General features: G+C 39.3%; 2 protein-coding genes across 3 annotated transcripts in view; both read left to right on the forward strand.

Annotated features, from left to right (window-relative positions):
* The window catches only part of lbx1b (ladybird homeobox 1b), a 34,197-nt gene extending 24,267 nt beyond the window's left edge, over nucleotides 1–9,930 (forward strand). The window contains exons 1-2 of one of the 2 annotated variants that reach the window (XM_010872931.3): nucleotides 7,379–8,074; nucleotides 8,545–9,930. In XM_010872931.3, coding sequence (XP_010871233.1) covers nucleotides 7,747–8,074; nucleotides 8,545–9,044 — 828 coding nt within the window. In that variant the 5' untranslated portion in view covers nucleotides 7,379–7,746 and the 3' untranslated portion in view covers nucleotides 9,045–9,930. Of the gene's footprint in view, nucleotides 1–7,378; nucleotides 8,075–8,544 lie in introns of those variants that run through there. The other variant, XM_020049932.2, reaches the window with a different exon arrangement.
* A 5,904-nt stretch (nucleotides 9,931–15,834) lies between these two features.
* Nucleotides 15,835–20,527, forward strand: cenpk (centromere protein K). Its single transcript, XM_010872932.5, has 11 exons — nucleotides 15,835–16,005; nucleotides 17,075–17,101; nucleotides 17,197–17,331; nucleotides 17,433–17,489; nucleotides 17,598–17,661; nucleotides 17,775–17,821; nucleotides 18,045–18,127; nucleotides 18,221–18,319; nucleotides 18,532–18,667; nucleotides 19,827–19,880; nucleotides 20,108–20,527. Exons 1-11 carry the CDS (start codon nucleotides 16,003–16,005, stop codon nucleotides 20,261–20,263), a joined length of 861 nt encoding a protein of 286 aa, XP_010871234.1. The 5' UTR covers nucleotides 15,835–16,002; the 3' UTR covers nucleotides 20,264–20,527.
* The last annotated feature ends 284 nt before the right edge of the window (nucleotides 20,528–20,811 follow it).

Below are 20,811 nucleotides of genomic sequence, written 5' to 3' on the forward strand. Positions count from 1 at the left end.
GCCTATGGAGTGTCGTCTTAACATCAAGGACATCATTCAATTATTATGATGAATTCGGAGCACTTTTCATTAGAGACAAATGAAGGTTGTTGTCACACAATTATGACATAATAACTATAACAGGCTCTATGAGTCTCCTCGTGATTGATAGTGTTCAGGGTTGGGAGGGGCAGTTGATTCAATGGCGTCGGGCTTAACCAAGCGCCAAGCTTTCCCTCAGGGCATGTGCTTTTGCATTAGTCAGACAAATCTCTTTGTCAAAACCCTCTCCCTGCTCACATTTTTATTCATAAGCGTTTTGCCTTAAGAAAGACATCAAACCAAGAATACAACGAGAGGTCACCGTCGTCTTTGCGCAATGTTAACCCCCGCATTGATGAAGCTAATTCACATTTCCTCAGTTCAGCCCACAGGGGTTAAATGTGGGAGGGCAGATAGGAGGGATGGAAGAGCCTGGAAAAGGGGTGTGTGTGTCTCAGCCTGTAGTGTCTCCGACTTGACCCTAACCCTCACCACATGGTTCTTGCTTTGAAGGCCTCTGTGTCGCTAAACGAAAAAGAAGAAAAAGTGAATGTTTTCCCTGGAGCTCATTGGGCCTCATTACAATAACAAGAGGGGCATATGGTTGTGTGGATGTTTGTGTGTGGACGTGGCAGCGACCATATTCCTCTGCGTAGGGAAGCCAGGTGCTATAAGACTGCACCCACTGAGAGTGAACAAATCATCCACTGATGGCTCAGAAAACCTCCAGCCTCCGCAGACCAACAACGGGGTCCCCCTCTCTCTTTCCGTCACGGAGTCTTGACTGACTGGGCTTTCACACAACACAGGGCCTCTGGGAAAGACAACCAAACCCCACCGCCAAGTCCCTACTGTTACAGAGATGCAACACTAACAAAGATAAACGTCACGTTAAGGACAATTTTTTAAATAAATTTTTTGCCAACATTCTGATCATCCCGTTGGGTATGTGGTAGGAAAATAGCATGGTACACTTTTCAGAAATGTCATATTAAAGCTCAGTGACCAAAATCGCCTTGGAGTGCCAAGACATATGAATTTCTTAACCAGATGACCCTAACATAATTTAGCCAGTCCCTCGCCCCCTCCCTTGTCCAACCTCTCAACAGACTGAACTAACCTGCACCCTTAAAGGCTAGCAGCCTCTCTGCAGACAAAGAGCTCTCCTCGTCATGAATAGTCGGCTCCACCCTAATGGCAATTCAATAAACCTCGTATTATAAATGAACAGGCCAACCCTCCTCGGCATCTGCTGCAGGCCAACCCTGCCAGACGCTATCCTTGTAAGAGGGCCATCGCTAGCTAATTGAAAGACTATGTGGTGGCAGGGGGGAGAGAAAAGAGAGAGAAAGAGAAGAGGGAGGGAGTATAGAGGGGAGGCAGGGTGTGTATCGTTGCCTATCTGTGCTCTTGTTTGCGTGCGTCCCATTTTCCTCACTCTGAAACAGCTGACCTGTGGTAGTTGAGCTCCCATGTGTTGTTTTAGCCCCTCTGGGCAGCTCGTTCACGTACCCAAAACCCCACAGATAATTACAGGGGACATTTGGGTTTTTCTAAGATTTAAATACATGAAATGAGTGGCGCGGGCTGGGTCTCAGTGAACATGCTGCCGTCAGTGTAGTCTCTTGTGACAGACGATATTCAGTAGAAACAAGATGGCTACCTCAGGATATGGTTCTGGCGCCAGAGATTACTCTCAAAATCCACTGTGATTCACTTTTGAATGGAAACATCTGGATTTCACTGATAAATGAAAGAATACATAGGCATATTCTTAGAGATGCATTAAAACGGTTGCTCTCTTACTTGATGAAGTTCTTTAATTACAAAAAATTATACTGTATTTTATTTATATAAAAAATATATAGTAATTATTTTTGGCATCATTTGTTTTTGTAAAAAAAAAAAAAAAATGTGTGATGCCCCCCCCCCACCTACATCAGTTCATCCTTTCCTGTCATTTCAGTAGATCAAAGACAACAAAACAAATGCAAAGAAAATGAAAACTAAGGATTGCTGTCATCATTTCTCCCCAGATCCGCTTTGACAGTTTCCATTATCAAAGCCAAATCAATATGAATATGAACTATGGAGGGGCCTGCCGGTTCAGGCTCCAAGGAAAGCCCTTCAAGGCTTTAGTCCACTACATGACTCTCTTCTCTCTCTGCCCTAAGAGGGATCAAGGTGAACAGCAGTTCCAATAAAATGTAGATTTGTGAGCGTGATAATGGTGTACGCAACGCATGAATTCCTATTTTACTCATCTCAAATGTCGCCTGTCTTCCGCTTATTGACATCAGTTCTGTTTAAAGAAAACCCACAAATATTATGTTTTATTTTGGATGCATGCTAAAAAATTCACAACCTGCATTAGATATGATTAGGGGCAGTATTCCTTGTATGGTAATAGACTCACACCATGCCACCATCATGGCCTCTAGGTGGTGCTGTGTGTAACATGAGGCCCCTCCACTCCCATACTTGGATGGATGACAGGGCTGGCAAAACCATGAGATCTCTGGCAACAAATGTGCCGTTTTATGTGTTTTTGCTGTTTTTTTGTGGCTCGGGCTGTGTGGATTCCGTGTCCGTGTTGTGTATACTCTCTCAACAGTTTACAGTCACCCCCCCCCCCAGCAGAATGGATTGGCTGATCAAACAAAACAGTGTTCAAATACTATTTTTAATCCATTTAAAATCCTTTGGATAGTTCTTGATTGAGCTGCCTGTTGCATTAGAACCAATAAGACCCAAGAGTAGAAACCCACCCAGGTGCTCTAGACATGTGGAATCAAGCACTCAAATTATTCTAAAGACTAAAGAACCCAGGACCTAGCAATAGTCTGTTGGCTGGATCTGCAACAACCTGGGGGAACCAAGCACTGGTGTGAGATCAGGTAGGGAGGTACAGTGGAATAGCGGGAGTCTTGCTGTGGTGAAGACGGATCCAGACATTGTAGGATTACCGCACCTGTTCATCAAACTTCCTCTGGTCACCACAAAAAGTATGCAGACTCATATCATAAGGTATTAGATGTAAATCATATTTTATATTCATTTGTTGCTTGTAATACCATATTAAGCACATTTCCAGGGACCTATTTTGAACTCTACAGTCAAAACAAAAGACATATATATTTTTTTTAAAGCTCTTGCGTTTTACTTTAACTATGAAAGTACTGCAATGCCGCTTTTGTGTATTTAATGATGACTTCAATAACTGTACGTACTGCATATTTATTTGACTTGTCAAGCTGTGTAAATCCTAATCACACTTCTGGTCCGTAATGAATAATCCTCGGTACCAAAGCATATTGTGGAAGAGCATAGTCAAGGGGTTTGATTTAAGGGGTGGAATATGATGGTTTTCCCAGTCACATGAAATATGGTTATGTGAGGTGGGATGGAATCCGAACCCCCAGACATCCTTCAACACTGTACTAATGATGGCAGACCCAAATTGGAGACACTCAGCCGTCATCCTGGATTAGAAACTGATTAGACAGCTGGCCTAAGCTATCAACAATGTAGCCGCCATGTGAGATCCCAAGGATGGACTGGCCTACCAGCCCCCACCCCGCCACCCCCAGGCGTGTTATCTGAAATAACATCCGATGGAGGCTCAGATGTGTCTCTCAAAGTTTAGTTAGTGTGGTATAAATCACATGTCATTATCGAGGGTCAATCTCTAAGTCCTAGGGTCTCGTCAGCCCGCTTGCCTTCCCACTCGGCCATTGGTCGATCGCTGGCCGCGGTCTAACCGGTTGTACTTGTGGATTTACCAGGCCCGTTGTCACTTCCCATCAGGACTAGGCTACATCTAGAATTCTACCCGGTGGCTTTGTTGGCAACCTGCACCTACACTTACGAAGTGTAACATCTCTTACGGTGAGGACACACTGATAGAGTTCCACAAAAATCAATTTACCGTATTAAATTCGACCGCAAGGTGGCAATAAAAGGTGACATTCTAGTGTCCAGTGAAAAAAATGTCTGGCTTTGGCACCGGTAATAGCTGATGGTACGGTCTTGGTTAGGGAGAAATGGCACCAGGGCAGGGCATGTTTATGGCATTGCCGAATAAGAGACGGAGCCTGGCTGAATATATCTGGCAGTAGCCAAAGCGTTTGAACACTATCTGCTTTGGCCCATAGTGCCAGACTCTTCATCATCATTTTATCCTAGATTATTTCTAATCAAGTGCATAATGGATGTTCCCTACTTCACCTGTGTCTTTATTTTTTTTTTTGAAGTACTGTATTTTCAGGCATTTTATGCTTTTACTGGACAGACAGGAGTTATTTAGCTGAAGGAACAGTAGTTTGGAACCCATGCTCTAGCAGTATGTGTGCACTGCTGGAAATCCTGAGGCTACTGCCCTTCCCTTAATATCATATCAATACCATTAACAAAAGAGTTTTATTTGGGGGTGATGTGTATTTCATGTTATTTCATGATTTCTTTTTGAGTTATTTCCATATTTAATGTATATGTATGTGTGTGTGTGTGTGTGTGTGTGTGTGTGTGTGTGTGTGTGTGTGTGCGTGTGTGTGTGTGTGTGTGTGTGTATTTATATTATAAAATGAAGGATCACACAATTCTATCCAGTTCAATTAAATATCCTTGTGAAGTATACAAGTTTGATAACTTCTGGTGGCAGTCAACAGCTATCCTTGGCTTTGTACTTGTTCATACTTAAAATTAAAGGTGGCTGTATACACAATTTCTCCTAAATAATATAATTAGGCCTAGAAGAAGAAACGTAACTACTTAAAAGGGGCATACAATTCTACTCCCCAATTTCAATTTGAGTCTGTGGTTGAATTCCGGTTTTCGGTTTTCTACCATTTTTATGTCATTTAGTTATTGGCAATTGAAATGTCCTATTGACTTAGTTTACCACAAAAAATGTATGCATGTTATTCCATTGAAATAAAATAACAAGATCCATCAAAATAAATACTAATTTGTAAAAAAAAAAATTGCAATGCCGTAAATACTACAAAATGTTGTTTTGTTTAGCATTACGTTTGGTGTGTATAGTAGTGTGCTACAATTAGAGAATATATAATTATACATTTACATTTTATGAATTTTATTTGTATTACTACATAGCCTAATGTTGTTGTAGTTATAAACTATTTTGCTCTGATTATTTCCAAAAAACGAAAAAGGACCATGTTTAGAACTTTGCTCAAAATGTTTAAACAAACATTTATCAGTTAATTTGCTGTGGTGTTTACAGAAATCCACGATCGACTCTGAAATCTGTTATTACCCGCTTTGAAAATTTGGCGTCAAAAACTTTCAATTATAAGGTAGTTTCGCGAAACCCAATTCACCCTGCCAAATATGCAAAAATCTGTTTTAAAATTAAAAAACGAAAATACAACAAATCCTTTTGTAGCCAATACCGATGCAGTATCACTAAAACGTTAATCACTCTATAAATGTGTACTTCAGATGCTTTTTTTATGCAAATGTTTTTCGTTTTGAACCATTGAACTAAATTTTAAAGACATGCTTAGATCTACAACGCAAAACTGCATTGGTAACCTTTGAATATACATTTATAGTTAATAGCATATGCTTGGCTATATTTTATCTTTTCGTTTCAATGGTTTTACATTACTTCCATCTATGATTTTCCACTGAGTTAAAAATTATCTTTGTAGCACATTTTAGGACTGAAGTAAAATCTTGTTTTGATAATATCCAGTAGCTTGCAGGAGGACTTTTCGAAACAATAATATTTATGGTTATGCTGTTGTTCTTTTAGATTGAGTAACGGCTGTTGATGGAGTGTGAGACGTGCCTGGTGCACCGGAATTGAAAACGTACGCATACTATCAGAAGAGTTTTCTCCCTCCTTATCTAGCTATCTTTCCCTCTCTTTAACTTTTTCTCTCTCACTCGTTTCCTCCCTTTCTCTCTCTTACTCTCCCCTTTATCTCCCACTCTTACTCTTTCCCTTTATTTCTATTTCCTTCTCTTTCTACCTCTCTCCTCAGTCTATCCCTCTCTCTCTCTCTCTCTCTCTCTCTGATATATTATCATTATGTTTATATTTTATTTCCCCTGGCGTTACATCAGAGCGTGCAGAATGAGTCACCAAAGTATTAGTGATGCCTCATCTTTTTTGACGTATCAGGCATCAGGAAGCAACAGAAGCCTATATTTATCAGTTATGTCTGGAACATTGCAGACCAACGTCTATGATTAGATAGTTTTACACTATTGACTCAATTATAAGCTGAACGTATTATGCAGTCAGACTATTTTTGTTTGGTAAAAATGATTGAAACATTTATAATAAAGGTTTTGGTTTTCAAAACAAATAGTATTGGTACTGTTAATATTAAGAAAAACTAAGATATTAATGCTAAGCGTAGGCTATTTGTTATTTCACAGAATATAGCCTCCTCAAATATACTGAATTCCCCTATTATTTCTCAATTCTAAATGATGTAAATAGTTTAATGTAAGCCATTTAACAAAGATAGCTCATTCAGTTTATAGTAACCTCAAAATAGATGTCACTTTTAGATATCGAAACGACGAACTTCACATCACACATATGTGTTTCAGTAATTCCAAGATAAAAATGATCTCTCACATATCCCGAACGAACGTTCGTTCGTTTATTCCACCCGTCCGCAGTCCTTTAGAACCGAACCAAAATAAAGCACCATGCCATTGCTATAGCTCAAGGAGAACCGGAAGGACCGAAAGTGATTTGATATGAGATGAAATATTTCGCCGATGATTTAAAAGGACCCTTTTGTGTGAGTTATGGCCCGGATTCGGCTATAGGCTGAGAGAGATGCATGCTGCTCTCCTCTTCTCACCCTCGCCTGAAGGAGTGTATCATCAGCCCTGATATATTGCCTAGTTCCACATTACCTTTAGAAAACAAAGGATCATACAAAAACATCGCTTTTGCTGGAGGAAAATTCCCATTGTCTGCAGTAACTACACCTTAGCTCACTGCAAAGCATAATTCTTACCAACTCCACACCCGAATTCAATGCTGCTACAATCTCCTAATTGGAAACAGTAAAACTGTCGATCTTGTAAATTTAAACATACGTTGTTACTGTAATGCTACATATTTAACGTAAGCAGTACAATGTAATCCCTGACTGACTGTACCCTCTCTCATTTACTGTAATGCTTATTCTGGGTACCTCGCACCACGACTAATTTAGACCCCAAAATGATAAGAGCACAAAGCGTTATAATTCCGCCGAGCTCCTCCTCCTTCAAGCCATGCCTTGTAATTATTGGGGGCACCCCACTCGCAAAAACCCTGCACTGGACTGCAACATAGTCAAAGAGTGAAAGGGGAGAAGGCGAAAGTGCCAGTGGGGACATAATTGATTACGTCCTAATCAATATTAACTTGTTAGTAATAGTCAGTTCCTGCGACTTATTTGGACCTCGCCATTTTCAGGGAGGCACTGCTCTCTTTCGGATTGTCTGCACGTCTGTTGTGGAACGATACTTTACAAGATATCCTGGTTTGGAATAAGGGGCTTCTTGGGGTGTTTCTTTTTGCCAGAAAGTTTGCTGCCATGGCACGCGTTTGGTGACAGTTATGCGACTGTTTTTCGATTGAGTTCGATACTAGTTTAAATCTGTGTTTATTTTTTGTTTTTTATTTAAGTATCTGAATTTTTAAACAAAATTCATAAGTAAAATTGCGTAACGATTAATGCACAAATAATGACATCCAAAGAAGTTGCCAAATGTGAAGCGGTCGAGAATAGGAGACGAAGTCCGTTGGACCATTTTCCTCCGCCTGCAAACTCGAATAAGCCACTAACTCCATTCAGTATCGAAGACATTCTCAACAAGCCCTCGGTAAAACGAAGTTATACTATTTGTGGGACTGCACACCTGATTTCATCCGCTGAGAAGCACCGTACGTCTAGCATCTCTGCTTTATCCAATCGGGCATTACTCACACAAACCTCTCCACTCTGCGCCCTGGAAGAACTAGCTAGCAAAACCTTCAAGGGACTCGAAGTTAGCGTTCTACAAGCAGCTGAAGGTAAATATGATGGTAGGGCTAGCATGGTCTCATATTTTATATCGATATAATTCAATTGAAATGAACAATTGTCGGACAAATATGCCTGGCGTACAATTCCACCAGAAAGTTTTTCATTTTCATTGTTAAAAAACATAGGCAATCGAAAAACATTGTAAATAAGGTTATTTCCATCAAAATTAATTGAATAACAGATCGTACACTGAGCATAATTTCGAAAAGTGAGAAAGACATTAGCAAATTTAAGTGCAGGAATGTAGGGCTCTTTAAGATGTATGCATTGGAATACATGGTACATTGTCAGCAAATTTCAGATAACATGCTAATTTTAATTTAAAAAGTAATTGTATCAAATATAAGTAACTTTATAAACACCGAGAGTGCAACGCCCTTGGCCCAAGCCTGCAGTGCCACAATATTAGCGAGATAATGTCAACAACTCACTCACTGAATATTTTATCTTTGTGCAGGGAGAGACGGAATGACACTGTTTGGGCAAAGAAACACACCGAAGAAGAGACGGAAGTCCAGAACCGCGTTCACTAACCACCAAATCTACGAATTAGAGAAAAGATTCCTCTATCAGAAATATTTGTCTCCCGCAGACCGTGACCAAATCGCCCAACAATTGGGGCTAACAAATGCTCAAGTTATCACGTGGTTCCAGAACAGGAGAGCCAAACTAAAGAGGGATTTGGAAGAAATGAAGGCAGACGTGGAGTCGGCCAAAGCTATCGGTGACGGTGTTGTACCTCTGGACAAACTCGCGAAGCTCGCGGACCTCGAGAAATGCGCCAATGGGACACTTGGGCATCACCCGCGAGCGGATTCCCCAGCGCAGAGTGGCCAACAAGAGCACGAGCTCGCTCACAAACTGCGGATGTCACCACTGTCGCCATTTTCAGACCACACAACAAGTAAAGAATGCTCGGAGGACGACGAAGACGTGGAAATTGATGTGGATGACTGATTGCGCATTGTTTAAATGACTCAAAGACTCAAAAGAGACTACAGAAAGAGTCAGTAACAATCCTTACCACGATTGTAACTTTTCCTGCTGATATTCTTATATCATCTCAGAACATTTACTAGTCTGCTATGACTTTTGTATTGGCATACATATTCACTGTAAGCATGAAGAGTGCAACAAATATGCAGTGCAATGGCCTATTCAATTATATTCATCAGTAATCAGACAATTTCCTCTTGTCTTCAAATATCAATGAAAGCAATAGGTTTCATGAAAACTAAAGATAACATTATTATTTTTGAAACATGAACTATCTATCAAACATAAGCCCAGATATTATTTCTCTCTTTGCCTCTCTTTTAACACACACACATGCGCATCCACGTACCCACAAGTACGCACACACACGCACTCACACACCTATTTACCCTTGTTCGTATTTATGTAACACCATGATATATATTTTAAGTTTGTCAGTTATTACATATTTAGACAGATTTTGCTTGTTGAAATGCATGTTTTGTTCATCATATCTATTTATTTTCCTTTTAAATTATATCGATTTTAGACATACCTTATCATATTTAGCCTATATGCCTCGCCTCCATACTGTTTGTATTCAGCGTTTATTGCTTGCCATTATTTACACCCACCCATAATCATTTTGCTGCATTGCATGATACGATAGGCAAATTCAAATGATCAAATATCAAGTTATGTGTTTATAGAGGAATGTTCAAAGGAAGGTTATAAAAATACAGATACAGCGGCGATATTTCGACAGTTATTGGACCGTATGAATAGATACATTTGTTTGGATACAATAGAGTACTTTACCGTTGAATAGATTTGTTATCTTTTGTATACCTATAAGTGCCTTTCTAAAATCAGGACAGTATTTAAAAATCAATGCACATTCTGTAATGTATATAATATGGAAATAAAATCGGGTTTCTCAACACGTTGTTTATGTTATTATTAGACTATATATTGATACCTTATAGTGTGGATATTTTACTATGGGCCTAGTACATGTGGTGACTAAACCAAGTTGATAAATTGAGAAATCAGGATAAAATTAAATCCTGTAAAAGCAAATTTAGAGCAGGCATATTCTGGATGTAGGCTATAGCCCATTTAGCAACAGTGATTCCTTATAACACTCCAATATTTTTTTGTTCCATTGTATCCCATTTGTTAAGATACTCTAAACATTTTGTGGCTCGGCCATCTCACTCTTTCACACGGCTAAATGCGTGTCTTGGCTTTTTGACCTGGCAACGTGTTTCCCCCATTCGGAACGAAATTTATGTGAGAATCGCAAATCTGGTGCTGGGGGAGAAAAGAGGGGCGAGGATGCCACAAAAATACAAAGTTTTGGGCCAGATTCCCTCAGCCTTTATTGGTGTTTTTTTTGTTCTGCTGGGCTGCGGGACTAGGCCATAATTTTTAGCGTAAAGCATGAAAACTGGGGACAAATGAGATCCCTTCCCCGATGTGACAAGTCACAATGGAGCGAGCCCGGTCTCCCGCAGGCAGCAATACTGAGACAAGTGTGTCCCACCGCTGAAAAAGGACGCAAACGTTTGGAGGCCATATGGTTTTTGAATTTTCTTCACAATTTCAGACAATTTGATGGATTGACTTAACCCTCCTTTTAAACTGTTTAACTTCGTGCGAACAAAGGCCATAATGTATACATAGGCCTTCTCTTCACGAGGGCATCTGCGGCCATTAATGTCTAGCCTCTTTTCTTTGCCTTTTTAGCCTGGCATTTTGAACAAGTCAATGAATTACAATGAAACTGGCTTCTTTTTTGTCCAGCCACTTGTCTTTCTTCCCTTTTTAGGCCCTGGAATAATATGTTTGACTTTTGTCCAGGAACGTTTTCTGAACAACAAAATGCGGCACATTTTGTGTGAGAGTGTTTTTGATGTTAAGTAGGCAAGTCATAAAGAGTTTAGAGTGTGACATTTATGCCAACGTCTGGTTAAGGGGAGTCTTTTGTTGGTTTTCTTCTCGTCTCTTTTTCTTCGTGTCTCTTTATTTCTTTTGTCTTTGAGGAGTTTAATGAAGCTGAAAACATGGTGATGTGAGAAAAAAGTGTTAGAAAGCGAAAAAACAAAAGCTTTCTGTTTGATCTAAAATGCCTTGTCTAACCCGGTCTTTTTAAGGAGAAGGTTGATGCTGCTAAACTCAAAGAGTTATTTTGAAACCCACTATTGTGATTTCTCTCTCTCTCTCTCTCTCTCTCTGTATATATATATATATATATATATATATATATATATATATATATATATATACATGTGTGTGTGTATGTTAAAATATATAACATAGCCTCTAATAACTGTAGCCTATACTAATAATAATTATTATTATTTCTAACCGACATTTATTGGATTTGTTTTTCTAAAACTATTAAACGGAATAATAGTAACCTTAATATTAAGATTGAACACATAAAACCTGTGACTGAATTTTCATCCCAAGTTCAAACACAAGCGTCCCTTAACAAAAAATAAATGTCATAACTCGTTATAACGTAATTACATAACGGATGGGTTACATTTTGTATTAGGTTTAACATTTGTTGGATGATTATAACAAGATGTAGAATATGTTGCTGACCGCTATAAAGGCAAAGGTGTTGGCCTTCGAATTTTATTTATATATATTATTTTTTTCATTAATGAGATAACGTATTTAGTTTTCTGACACAATACATGACAACGTTAGCAAAATAATGTCTGGTAATGAGTGGCCTATGAACGCACAAACACACATTCTACCCTGTCTGAAAAATAATGGGCTACCTGACTTTCGTGCGCGCGTGCTCGCCAAAATACCCAGCCCCAGCCCCCGTCACCCTTTCTGTTTTTTTTTAAAGCAGATTGAATTGTCCCCTCCTTATATCACTCACTCCTCTGGCAACGGGTGAAGCCTATTCTGAATAAACCATATTTATGGTTGGGGAGAGTGTGTTAAGGCAGGCTAAGTTTATGGATTTCACTTGCTTATTTTATGAGCGGTTGTCAAGGCGATAACTAATACGAGTCAGTGGGACCAGTTCTTGGTAATTAATCCGTTGGTCTTAAGTGTATTTCAGTTCAAGATGGAAAAAAATCACTAATTCAATCGTCCGGAAAATTGAAGTTTGATGCATGAGTCTCTGCTGAAACAATGGGTACGACTACCAAACTCTCTCTCTCTTTTCATCTCTTTTTTCTTTTCTGTGGTCCTTTCTTTTATCACCCTATTTCTTCTCTTTCTTTATATGGAAACATTACTTGAGACAAAAGCAGGAAGAAATTATCCCTTAAACTCTTGCGAACTCTTGGGCTAGGCTACATGAAAAAACTATTTCAAAGATTCAGTTTAAACAAATATTCATATTTTTAGCCCTTTGAAAAAAATTAACTACACTAAAATAGATTTTTTTCAACAAAATGTATCTTCTGAAATTAAGACGTAAGCCTGCATTTATTTTTAAATTGTGGACAATCTCCAGATTTTATCTGGATACTTTCAACAAATTCGTTAATGTAATCAAAGCGTCGAAAAAATAAATTAGAAGCATAAAGTTCTATACATAATTATAAAACTTAACATCTGATAAAATACTCAGGTATGGAGTTAAGTCAGTGAACGTCTCTAAAGAGGTACGAATACCAAAGGTTCCTGCAGAGCCAGTTAATACTTCAAACTTCAATTTTACGGGCGATTGAACTAAGCATGTTCCTGACAGAATTGATGTATGTATTAATTTCCTTTAACTGTTGATTAATTAGCCCGCGCTGAAGGCTCAAATAGAACTGTTTGCTTCGAATTTGCATATTAATCAAATTCTAGTTAATCATTCGCACAAGGCATGTGATTTGGGTGGTGGAGGGAGCTATATAGGCGGGCTTAGAAAAATGATATAGGCCTACCCAAACCCGAAAATATTTTCTCACCTCTGCGTTGCGTTGCCTGTGTACTGTATTAAAACCAAAGACGCAGAACGAGTTAGCTTAGCTATTTGGAGCCAACAGAAATTGCCTGTCCAGTTTTATGACGGCACACCGCTGAGCAGGCAGATCTTACTGATGTGTCCTGTCAAAATGTCACCGATTTAAACGCTGAGCTTTACCATAAGTCTACAAAATACCTAATTCTCTCTCTCTCTCTGCCTCTATCTCTGTGTGTCTCTGAAAGACAATATTTATTGTATATAAGTGTGTGTGTACATGGGGACCAGAAGTCCACACAAAGGTGGTGAAATGTACAACTGGGCAGTGTTAGAGTTATCGGGTAACTTTTAATTTCAGGCATTACAGATTACATTTAGGCATTCGTGATAGATTAAGTTTAGACCTATAGGTTGGTTGTTGAAGTTAAGATTATGGTAAGGTTAAGGTTATGGTTAGGGGATAGGGAACATGGATTTCTAGATTTCCAGTTACAACTGTGTTGAGTTTGTTTAGGTTTAATTTGCTTTCATTGTGAGGAATAGTAATTCATTTGACTCACATATAACTTTTTAAGGGAGGAAAGCACACCTCATCCACCACAAAGGTGTAACAGACACTACCACATGTCTACCCAGGGCAATGTCCCCATCACTGCCCTGGGGCATTAGATTGTCCCCTACTGGCCCTCCAACACCACTTCCAATAGTATTTGTTCTCCTATCCAGGGACAGACCAGGACCAACCTTGCTTAACATTAGAGGGAAGCCAACATTTAGGATGCAAGGTGATATGCTGATGGTTGCTTTTAAAGACATTCCACTGGTACCTATGAGGAAAAAGGTTATTTCTTTATTAGGGGTTAGTTTATAGTATAATTACTATAATTGTTAAGTTTACAATTAGTGCTAATTATTTATGGATGAGATTTAGGGTTAGATTTATGGTTAATGTTACATATTTGGGGTTAAGGTTAAGTTTGGGTTAGAATTGGTTTTCTATCAGCAGATGAAGGTCAACATTAAACATTTATATTTATGAATCATTTATGTGTTTTCTGCCACTATGGGCATTAGTGAATGCCATCATTTTAAAATAGAGTTGGTTACATTTTGTTTTAAAACCTTTCTTGTTTTGTTTTAAAACCTTAAACCTTAGACCTGACCATTCAGAATAAATACCTAAACATAACAGAAACACCTAATCCTAAAGTAAAATGTTAGGGTTAGGGTGAAAACACAAAACTGTAACCAAACATTTGTTTATGGCTATACATTTTTTTGCAATACCACCTGATGGTGGATTTAGCAAAAAGTATCTAAAATTGGCTTTACACTTGATTCAATATGACGGTCTGCACATACAGTTCATTTCCCTCTTGACAATAACATATACACCATAATCACTTCAGTTGTGACTAACCGGATTGAGCAATTCATCCAGCTAATTATTATTTTTAGGCATGGAATAGAGAAGGGACTCCTACAGTTATTCCTATGGGCTTGCCCTGAACATTTCTGCTGAGTATTAATTTAGGTGAGGGGAACACTCTTAACTTTGCTTGCTACACCCTCTAGAGGTAAAGATAGAGAGTGCTTTTGTGTATTTTTCTTGTGCGGGGTTGCATGGTAGCATAGTGGTCAAGTTTGTTGGGTCATGCGTGTCAAGCATGTTGGGCCAGCAAATTAAAGGTTTCTTCTTCTAATCCCAGAGCTGACAAGGTGAAAAACCCTATGGTGCTGTCCTTGAGAAGGCTGTAGCATTGCTGTAAATGGGAATCTGTTGTTAGTATACATACCTAGTAAAATAATCTAATCATCTTTTGCAAGTAGGGGTGGTGCTCTTAAGCCTTAAAAACAATACAAAGAGAAAACATTATTAAAAAGAGACATGAATGCCCATTTATGGCCTTAGTTTGTGATTTGTACTATATAAAAATATGAAATTGTTTAGGATGGTCAAACAGTGGATCATTCACTTTTTCCACATTTTGTTGAATTAGAGACTTAATTCATATGTTTATTCAAAATATGTGTTTTCCATCTATCTACATGAAATACCGATTACAAAGCAAAGACACTTTTTTGGAATTTGTGAAAATGTATTTAAAATGTAAAACAGAAATATTTAGTTTACATAAGTATTCAGACCTTTTGCCATGACACCCCAAAATGTGATCAGATGTATCCTTTGTCCTTTCATAATCCTTGAAATGTCAATAGAACTAGATTGGAGTCTACCAGTGGCAAAATCAATTGCTTGTGTGTGATTTTAAAAGACCTGTCTATAAGGTCCCATACTTATTACTGCAGGTCAGAAAACAAATCAAACCATGAAGACCAAGGAATTCTCCATAGACCTCCAAGATAGAATTGTGTTGAGGCATAGATTTGGGGAAGGTTATTCAAAAAATGCAAAAGAAAGGCAGCTTGGCAAAAAAATGTAATACATTATAAATTGAGTCTACATCGTTATTCTTCATAATATATAGAAGAACATTTTAAATGGTGGTTTCATTCGCCGGTGCTATGGTATTGCTACATCAAAGATCTGTCCCCAACGATTTGGTACAGCATGCTGTCAAAACTGTTACATTTTATGTTTTTATTAATCATTTTGGCTCATGTCTGGTGTTTTAATGGTGACAGAGGGACTAATTATGTTTTTTTTGTTTAACTGCATCACTGGAAGATGACGGTGAGATGATTATACTTTTGCACACATCATTTTCCATACATTATTGTTAATTGCTTGTGCTGTGTGACATTAATTCACTATCCCTATTTAATTCATAATCGTGAAGGACTCAGGTTACTCAAAGGTGCCGGGAGGTGCACGTTCTCTTCCCTACCCAGAAGGCCCAGCGTATTTTTGGTACGCCCAAAGTTACGTCATCAATAACGTAACTGGCGGTATTTTGAAAACGAGCTGGTGGTGAAGTTCACCCGTCTTGTCAGTGAGTGTAATAGAATAACTAATCATAAAGGGAAGCAGCTAAAATTTCAGATATGGTAGGTGTACATGTTCTTAATAAACTGTCAGTTTGCCATCGTAGCATTTTTACCTGCCGGATATGCTACCTAACGTTGTCATGTTTGGAGGTTTATGTAGGCAGCGAGCTAACTCGCTAGCACGTACTGTGCTGTACTCATAGTTATATTTTTTCTGCAAGTACTGTACCGTACAGCTTTTGTATATAAGTCAAAAAGAAATTACTATTGCAGTTCTGTACTAATGAATAGAATTTGCGATGTAGTTTTATCGGTAATGAAGCTACTGTGCAGTCTGTGTAGTACCTTAAGTTGAGGGTTGGGTTGGTACTGTAAATTGACGTAAGCGTAGCTAGCTACGGCAGTATCTCCACACTGTCCAGAGCCAGCTTTCGTTTCGAAAATAGCTCATTAATAGCACACGGAAACTACAGGACAAACATAAATGGTAAATGTTTGGGTATTTTAAGTGTGTTTCTGTATCTGCAGTATGGTCTGCTAGCACATCATGCTTAAAATAAGAACCAGTTCAGCTACAGCTAACTTTGTCTTTGGTATTAATTCCTTACGAAGTCTACTACTGACCACTTTCCCAACTGGCACCAGGCAGAATCTGTGCAAATCTGCTATTTAACTTTCTTTATATTGGATGATTATTGAAGTTTGTAAACTGATTGATTGGTTCGATCCCTGAATTATTTTTGGCTTAAAGCAATGGTGTATCAGATCATATGTATAGCACGGGAATTAACAAAATAACTTTTTACTGTTCAAATTACGTTAGTAACCCGTTTGCCAGGGTGTTTGTCCAAGGGCGTGCTTAGAGTTGTTCCTAAAACAGCCTTTATAGTTGTAATATATTGGCCGTGGACCATACCCCCTTGTGCGTTATTTCTTAATGAATACACAGGCATCCTCCAATATATTTATATAGTTTAGCTAATGACTGACATATAGGTTTAGTGCCAGTGTACTCTGTATCTCAAGTTCTGTTTTCGGCCATGAGCCAAGTCCAGATTCGACAAGTGGCCATAGAAGAGAAGCTATTTGCTTGCTTGTTGACGTGACTATATTATTTTCTTCCTTTTAGAGTTCAGATGGAGTGCAGCAGGAGAATGTACGTAGATCTGAGCCTTTGTAAGCTCCACCAAAATGACAATTTATCCATTCCGCATACATGGAGTGTTCATCTGACACTTGTTTCTGCCTCAGGTACAGTCACTGGACAAAGAGTCGGAGGTCGAGGAAGCCGCACCTTTCAACGTTCCCTTTTACACGGAGTGCTCAGAAGCAGCACAGGCGGAACTGATAAACCAGTGTGAAGGGCAATTTGCCCAACTGGAGATGGTACAAGCTGTGATCTGTTTACCCTGACAGCTTTGTGCAGCTTTTTATAATGTGACGTTATCATGCTAGTGTTAATATCAATGTTCTGTTTGTTTTCCTAGCTTCAGAACCAGATAATTTTTGCAGAGCCAGACCCGGATGAAAGCACACAAGAACTGGTGAGAGATGGCCCTGTTTTCCTATGAATAAATAAGACCATTTGTTTTTCCCATGCATGTGCTTCTGACTAGATCTAATCTGCTGTCTATCCGTTGTTTGACCTACAGTCAGTGAATAGACTGACAGCGGTAGCAGCAGAGCTGAAGCAGTGGCAGACCATGCAGCCAGAACGTGAGTGGTCTTGGCTTTGACTTTGAGTGACATGCCTTTATTACAATGTTATAACACATACGCTTTATGATTGAGTTAAGCATTTGTTACTGTGGTTTCCTTTTATTCTGTAGTACTGTCCCCAAATTCTGAGGTGTTACTCGCCGTTGGAGCAGAGGAGGTAAATTGTAATAAGGTGTTCCCTTCCAAAGTAGGCGATTTAGGAGGAAGAAAATGTTAAATAAAAAAAATTAAAAATACTGGTATATTTTTGCAGTTGCCTTTGTGAAGGTATGTCAGGTATCTGTGATTTTTCAATTATACAGTCTCTTGTGCATGGGAACACGTTGCTGTTAAAATAAATTCATTCAAAATGTTTCTTTTTCTTTCTCCTTTCTCAACAGTTACAGAAGCTGAATTCACAACTGGAGTTGGTCTTCTCCTGTTCACAAGCCAAGAGAGACAAACTGAGAGAGAGTCTTAAAAGGTATTCTTGGAATACCGTTTTAGATTTGTATTCTAAATGCACAACCTCACTGCCAGTATCAAGATCGCATATGTGAAAGGATTCCTGTTTCAGGGAGCAGAAATGGTTGGAGGAGAAGAAGGAAGTTTTCAGGGCAGCCACCGAACATGTGGCCAATCAGCGATTGGAGAATGAAAGGTTATCAGAAAATAGGTGAGCATCAACACCTGGGTTGTTGTTATGGGCACGCTGCAAAATAAAATTTTACAACGTTAAATTAAAATGAACATTTGAATGATTTGTAAGTTGAGATTGTACCTCTCGTTTTCAAAGCAATTTCTGCAGTTTTTTTGTCTGTTAAACGCAGAATACATTAGTCAATAAATTACAAACCAACTGGGGATTAACATAGTGGTGTTGTTCAGGGTTTTGCGGGACACTAAGAAAAAGATCCAGAAGATGAAGGACTACCAGGACAGGCTGATGGAGACCCTGGCAGACATACTGGAGGAACACTTCCCACTTCCTACAATGGAAACCAGTGTTAACAAAAAGAAGAAGGTGAGAGTCTTTATGATGTTTTCAGTGGTTGTATTGATGGAGGGGTCCCATATTGTGTTTTTCATGGTGGCATGTAGCCTGTTCTCAGATCAGTTCGGTTTGGTTAGTTGACGTTTGTGGCTGCCAAACTCTTAATATTCGCTTGGAAGAAGCCACTTATCTTCTATTAAGGTTGGCCTCATCCCATGTTGGGGCACTAGGTCTGTAGGCTGGCCTAATCCCTTGTTGGGGCACTAGGTCTGTAGGCTGGCCTAATCCCATGTTGGGGCACTAGGTCTGGAGGCTGGCCTAATCCCATGTTGGGGCACTAGGTCTGGAGGCTGGCCTAATCCCATGTTGGGGCACTAGGTCTGGAGGCTGGCCTAATCCCATGTTGGGGCACTAGGTCTGGAGGCTGGCCTAATCCCATGTTGGGGCACTAGGTCTGGAGGCTGGCCTAATCCCATGTTGGGGCACTAGGTCTGGAGGCTGGCCTAATCCCATGTTGGGGTACTAGGTCTGTAGGCTGGCCTAATCCCATGTTGGGGTACTAGGTCTGTAGGCTGGCCTAATCCCATATTGGGGCACTAGGTCTGGAGGCTGGCCTAATCCCATGTTGGGGCACTAGATCTGTAGGCTGGCCTAATCCCATGTTGGGGCACTAGGTCTGGAGGTTGGCCTAATCCAATATTGGGGCACTAGGTCTGGAGGCTGGCCTAATCCTGTGTTGGGGCACTAGGACTTATTTTATTCAAGCATAGTTTGTGTAGTACATAGAAAAATACACTATGAAAATGTTAATTGGTTGAAGGAACTGTTGGTGGACCAACTTTTTTGTTGTTGTCTGGGACAGCACAAAAAATAAAGTTACATAATTATTGTTACTGACAATAATAATATTGGATTGGGGCCCAAGAACCCTGAGTTTAGCAAGGGCAAAGGCTGTTTGTTTTGAGTCCTGCGTCCCTGATCTAGAAGAGAACACTGTCAGTAGGGATTTTTGTCAGCCAATTTCAAACAGTTCTTAGAATCTGTTTGAAAAATTGAAATCAACTGGTTAGGAAATAAATTCTATAGACAAAAAAGAAATGCATTTGTGATTGGTGTTTTTGGCATGTTTTTTGAAGGATGGAAGGATTGACTATCTAACAACGTATTTTTGGTTTGTGTTCACTTTCAGAACATTCCCCAAGATCTGAACCAGGATCTCTTGTCACTCAATGAAATCCTGGAGGTAGGTCTCTTTTCAGTCTTTTTTTATTTGAAAAACATTCAGAGTAAATCTTCAATGCATTGGTATTTCCAATCATGTATTATAAGAATGAAATTACTATGTGCCTTTTTACACACTGAAGTATTCCTATAATTTTATAATAGTACTATTTTGTGTACTAAATTACCTGAATGTTCATTTTGAGTTCTAGTCTAACACTTAGCCTCCTGTTGTGATGAACTTCACAGCTGCTGATGAACAAGACTCTGGACACTCCCCATGATCCCTACGTGAGAATAGACGAGACGTTCTGGCCCCCATACACAGAGATGCTGCTACGCTATGGCATTGCTCTCAGACACCCAGAGGACTGCTTCAAGATCCGACTGGAAGCTTTTTATTAACAGGAATGGTCATATTTAGGTTTTTTTTGTTACAAAGTCCCACTCAGTTAACAAATCTGAAATTGTCCTCAATGTCCTCCTTGACAACTTATTGGTTTCTGGGACATGAAGTGGCAGAGATATAGCAGAAATGATTTAGGATGGACTTAAATTAAATGAGAAGTTATTGCATTGGTTACAGTATGGATCCGTGTTTCCCAATCCTGGTCCTCGGGACCCAAAGGGGTGCATGTTTTTGTTTTTGCGCAAGCACTCACACACCGGTTTCAGATGTTACCCTACCACTTACACACTTGATTGGCGTAATCAACCTATCATCAAGTCTTTCATTTGGATCAGGTGTGTGAGTGCTAGGGCAAAAACAAAAACATGTGCCCCTTTGGGTTCTGAGGACCAGGATTGGGAAACACTGGTTTAGATGAAATTAGGACAAGGCTGTATGTAAGCAAAATGGCAAGGGGTTGTTGTATATTGCGTTTTCTTTTTTTCTTTTTTTTTTACCGGTTCCCAACCTGTTTAGAGCAGTAAAAAGAGACATGATGTCATAC

This window comes from Esox lucius, chromosome 9 (genome assembly GCF_011004845.1).
Source record: "Esox lucius isolate fEsoLuc1 chromosome 9, fEsoLuc1.pri, whole genome shotgun sequence".
NCBI classification, from domain to species: Eukaryota; Metazoa; Chordata; class Actinopteri; order Esociformes; family Esocidae; genus Esox; species Esox lucius.

Coding starts and splice junctions, on each gene's coding strand:
- cenpk (XM_010872932.5), top strand. Junction 18,320..18,531: donor GAAAGGTTATCAGAAAATAG/GTGAGCATCAAC, acceptor GGTGTTGTTCAG/GGTTTTGCGGGACACTAAGA. Junction 18,668..19,826: donor GTGTTAACAAAAAGAAGAAG/GTGAGAGTCTTT, acceptor GTTCACTTTCAG/AACATTCCCCAAGATCTGAA.